Below are 5,000 nucleotides of genomic sequence, written 5' to 3'. Positions count from 1 at the left end.
ACAGAGGCAGGGCATGTTCTGATGGCATAGAAGCAATCGCAGACTGTACACATCATTCCTCCTACCACGATTTCATTCTGTGCATGTAGCGAGTCCAGTGCTCGTTTGCCTGTGGGATTATGCCTCCGCGGCCTGTGCTGCGATAATATAGTGGCCTTAGTTCTTCTGGTTCGTTTCTTCATATCGAGTTTAATAGAGTGTAGTTCAAGATTTGCATCATTTGGGAGATTCGAGCCATTTCATTTGCATTGTTTCCCCAAATCTCTCGAGTCACGTGCATCGAAATAGATCGATCGATTGTGCGATCCGAATAAAACCCCAAATGCTGATAAATCTGATCAATTGCGATCAATTAGTAATTGAACATAAGCCATAAGATTACTTGAACAGTGCGATTCCATTTGAGGAAAGGACAGTAAACCATTCCTACCGCGATTTCATTCTGGCGCATACACCAAGTCCCTTGAGTTCGATTAGGCCTTGCAGGCCAGTGGCAACATATCGATATCCGAGTTTTTCAAGAATCACATCGGCCATATCGAGTCTTTAGCAATAAAATGAGGTTTTCCACTCATTTTCGCGGTGCAAAGTAATCATTGGATGCATTTTTAGCTTTTCCATTTCACGCGCACGTTTCTGTAAAACCAAGTTTCCTGCGCCATTCGCTCTCTCATGTTTTCCTCTCGCGCACTCTTTCTTCGCTCGCGGAATTTACGCGGAATTTTGCCGCCGCTAACTTGAATGCGATTCCAAAGCAAACATTTTGTTGCTTCTTTCGCAAGAATCGAGCAGAAATAACTGAACCGAAAAGGATTCAAGCAACCACTGATCCCTGTGAAAAAGAAAGGTATGATGGTATGGGCTCGTGTAGCCGTCATTTCAGAAAATTGCTGCTTCTTCCTCTTCTCCGTCTTCTAAAAGTAGAGGGAGCAAAGTTTTAGGGAGAGGAAGCGGAGACACGTACATCTCGGAACGGTCCCTGTTTTGGTCCCTGCTGGTGAGCTTGGTGGAAACAGGCAGGCCAGGACCACGCACAAACGGTGGCAAAGGTAAGGAGCGAAGGAACCAGGAGCCACAGTGGGCGGAGTAGAGTGGAGTGAGGGGCTCAAGAGGTACCAGGGGCGTGCAGAAGTGCGATCGATCGAGGAACAGATTCGCGCTTTCCTTCGTTTGCGCTCTTCCCTTCTCTTTCTCTCTCTCTATCTCTCTGTCTTGCTCTTGCGCTACGATTCGCGTTGTTCTTCGTTCCCAAGACGCATCCTGGCAGGCTCAGGATCCCGTGCAGAACCGCAGCAGCATTTTCGTCCTCACGATCCGCCAATTCCTTGGCGTTCCACGCCTGTGTGTACCTGTGCGTGTGTGATTCTTTGTGTTCGATCCTTGCCAACGCGAGGAGGAGTTCCCCCTCCCACCCTGGGGCTGCCCTCAGAGTCCTTCCGTGCAGTGCGTTTGGATGCTGGATGTTGCGTGTAGTGGTGTGGGATGGTGCTGACTCCGTCCCGCTGATTTGGCCATCCCCAGCGACCCGCTGCAGGAGCAGGTGTGGTGTCGGATCGTAATTTCCTCGTCTCATCTGGCCCGTTCAAGATCACCGAACTACGCATCCATCGCGTCGTTTGCCCGTCGGTGGTGCGATGCAGCATTCAGAACATGAGGAACCGGAAGAAGATGGCAACCGAAACATGGTCTCCAACATGCCACTGCTGTTCGCGGACGGCTATCCGACGTCCCTGGACCGCATCAGCGAGGCGCAGCTGGAGAAGTTCATCCCGTTCATGGTGCAGTGTTCGCTCGGGCACATCGAAATCAGCTCGACGCCCACAGAGTACCAGCAGCCTCCGTGGTGGCCAAAGGAGGTGGAGTTTACTCGTCCGTTTAAAAGACCGAAATCCTTCCGGGGGGTAAGCGATTTTGTCGGCGCCGCTGTAAATGAGCTCGGATTTATTGTTTTGTACATTCTCTTTCACAGAACTGGTTGCAGAAAATGCGTGAAATCGTAGTGCTCTGTTATTCGCACAATGCCTGCGTTTACCTGCTGCGGTACTGCAACGATCTGGCCTCGTACCAACACACGTCGCTGCGCTTCATCAACAACTACAACTCGACCACCTCGCTGTACGAGCGCTCGACCAACAAGCTGCTCGTCACCTTTCGCAACGAGAACATGGTAGGTTGTCCACCGGCATCAATGGAACATGGTCGTGAGTTGTGAGCATACTAACACCCGCCCGCTTACATTCCCGTAGCTGTACGATCGCGAACAGATCACCAGTCGCAAGTGCCTTCTGCCGAAGCAATCGAGCTCGCTGTCGCTGTCGGAGGAAGCTGCTCTAGAGGAGATGGTCATATCGGCTAGCTTCGATATCTATCTCTGCGATAACTGCGACGCCGAGCTCTACTCGTACGGTGCCATGGTGGTAAGTATTCGGTCGTTCAATTCTAATCAGTTTGTATTTAGTATTCGCAACCGAGACAGTTAACGGGCACCAGCTTCCTTAGAATGCGTTTGGATCCATTTTCATTTACAGTAGGCCAGCAATGTTAAGTTGGAGGTTGACTTTTACCTTATAAATGGAAGTTATTGTACGTTTGTATGCTCCTATAGACGCACTTATCCACTACTCATTGAATTTAAGGCTACGATTCATGCATTTTATTTCCTCCTGTGTTATCTTCGCTCTTGAGCAAAAGATAGAAGGTTATATCGATGAGGCGTGACGTGATTGTGGCCTACTGTGCGCGTAGAATCAACTACATGTGTGCTATTAGCATTCCTCCTGTTTTGCACGTAATTTTCATGTGTGGGCATTTTTAACTTATGAACTTTTTTCCTTACTCGTCTGCACGCCTTTCAGGAACACGAGAAAGTTTGTCTGAGCGAGGAGCAGCAGCATCAAAATGGCGAGGATAGCGATGATGATGATGTCATCTTCTGTGGCGAATTCATCGAAGAGAACCTGCCCATCGGATCGGCTGCACGGGAACGGGCCGAGCTGCAGAAGAAACAAGTGTTTTTAGGGCAAAACTTTGCCCTGTGCACTGCTGCATCGAACAGCGAGGGAGCTACGGCGAATGGTGGTGGCGGAGCTGGTGCTGCTGCTGCTTCCGCACCATTGGAAGAGCTGAAACCAATCGACCCGGTAGTACGGGGGAAGAATACATCACGACCACCAAGGCGCACACGCGGCGTACTTACACTGGCAAAGACTGCCCTGATTCCGCTCTCATCGCCGGCCGGTGAGTATCTGCTGAAAACGACGAAAGCGACCACGTCGGATGGCTATGTGATGGAGCGGCTCGAACGTATGGAGCGCTTTTGCCATGCGCCACCACTTCCACCCGGTACAACTGGTCCACTCATCCGAAGGTGCGCCAGCACCTCTGCCACCGGAGAACGTGATGCCCCGCTCGTGCTCGACCGACGACTTCCCAAGTGGTTGCTGCAGTTGAGGGCGAAACCGAATGGCGGCCCGACGGTGCCAGTCACGTACAAACGGTCGCCAGATGATCCGGGCGAACCGTACCGTCTGTACAAATTCCCCCGGCGACAGCTGTCCGATCGCTGCCGGCGGGAGAACTATCTTTTCTACAACAAGCCCCTGCTGCAGCGCTGTCGGCCTTGTGTGGTGCAATTGGAAAGACTGACAAGAGAGCAGGTCGAAACGTTGTCGATGCTGCCTCTGGAGGAGCGGTTACAGCGCGAAGCGGAACAAGCGCTGGCCGAGCGAAATCGATGGAAGGAGCTCGCCGAGCGGGCCACCATCATCGACAGTATCGATCTCTGCTCATCGGATGACGATGATACGCTTGATCGGGAGAGTGCCGGGTTGGATGAAGGCTTCGAGACGGATGCAATGAACTACGAAACAGGCAATATGCTCCACCCAACCACCCATCTCGAGGTACAGATAGAGCAGCGTTGGGACGAGCGCATAGAGCAGTTCAATGAAAATAGCAACGATGTTTGCGATGAAGAACGTAATGAAGATGATGCTGTTGGTGTTGCTGTTGCTGATTATGTTGATGATGACGACGACGACGACGACGATGTGCAGATGATTGTGCAGAGGGAAGAGGATATGCATCCGTTACTAGCACCGCCAATAGTCAACTGTGGACATTATTACAAGCCAATTGGTCGGCGAAGCAATATGCACGTCAACAACGTCAGTTCGCTGAACTTAAACCCCGCTTCTTCTTTCGTACCTAGTACACTACTGAGCGACAGTACGATAAGACTGAACCAGGCACTGTACACCGACTACTCCAATGGGGAAACGTTTGACGACGAGTTACAGACGATCACTGCCGGTATTCCTAGCTACAAGTATGCCAACGGTACCAGTGCCACCGCGATGTCGATGTCGGGCAGTGTGACCAAAGCCACCGCCAATGGAGAGCTGAAGGAAAACCGTTTGATTAACGGTCGTTGGTTGCACAACAGTAGCTTACCCGTGCAGCTACGTCCCAATCAACAGCAACAGCAGCAACACCAGCAGCATTCCACGGGATTCTCAAGCCAAGGTTCAGGTGCAAATCAGGGACACTCTTTGTCGCGAGTACTGCTCACTGCTCCACCGATAGCATTTACCGGTGCAGTTCCGCGCGTTAGTTTACACACGAACGGCATCGTCCACCAGTCGGTTAGCACGACCACGACGATCGTCAATCAATCGGTAAGAAAACGAATGTCCGTGCCTAGGGCCAGTGCAACGGTAGCGACCGCCAATGCAGGAGCCACGCTAGCTGGCGCAAATCTCCAGTAAAACAATTCAATCCGCTCCGGCGAGAGGAACCGATGTGCAAGTACCTCAACTGGTGGCTCACGGGCTAGAAGCATGTATAAAGCCCCTGTTCCAGCTTTAGATGGATCCGACGTGGAAAGAATAGAAACAATGCAAACTCTAGTAAGGATCTCTCGCCTCAATCTGAGCTAATCTCGTGACATGATTAATCCGTCATTCCGGCCGATGCTCTCTGATCCGTCTCACTCCCGCATA

The 5,000-nt window shown here is 51.4% G+C and overlaps 1 protein-coding gene across 2 annotated transcripts in view; it reads left to right on the top strand.

The window, feature by feature from the left end:
• Positions 1-930: 930 nt before the first annotated feature.
• Positions 931-5,000, top strand: part of LOC126570371 (uncharacterized) — a 4,617-nt gene continuing 547 nt past the window's right edge. The window contains exons 1-5 of one of the 2 annotated variants that reach the window (XM_050228094.1): positions 931-1,049; positions 1,254-1,901; positions 1,970-2,167; positions 2,247-2,417; positions 2,856-5,000. The exon at positions 2,856-5,000 is cut by the window's right edge and continues 547 nt beyond it. In XM_050228094.1, the coding sequence (XP_050084051.1) occupies positions 1,635-1,901; positions 1,970-2,167; positions 2,247-2,417; positions 2,856-4,766 (2,547 nt within the window). In that variant the 5' untranslated portion in view covers positions 931-1,049; positions 1,254-1,634 and the 3' untranslated portion in view covers positions 4,767-5,000. The remainder of the gene's footprint in view (positions 1,050-1,253; positions 1,902-1,969; positions 2,168-2,246; positions 2,418-2,855) is intronic. The other variant, XM_050228093.1, reaches the window with a different exon arrangement.

This window comes from Anopheles aquasalis, chromosome 2 (genome assembly GCF_943734665.1).
Source record: "Anopheles aquasalis chromosome 2, idAnoAquaMG_Q_19, whole genome shotgun sequence".
Classification (NCBI taxonomy): Eukaryota; Metazoa; Arthropoda; class Insecta; order Diptera; family Culicidae; genus Anopheles; species Anopheles aquasalis.
The sequence above is the reverse complement of the archived record's forward strand: the minus strand, read 5'-3'. Positions and strand labels throughout refer to the sequence as shown.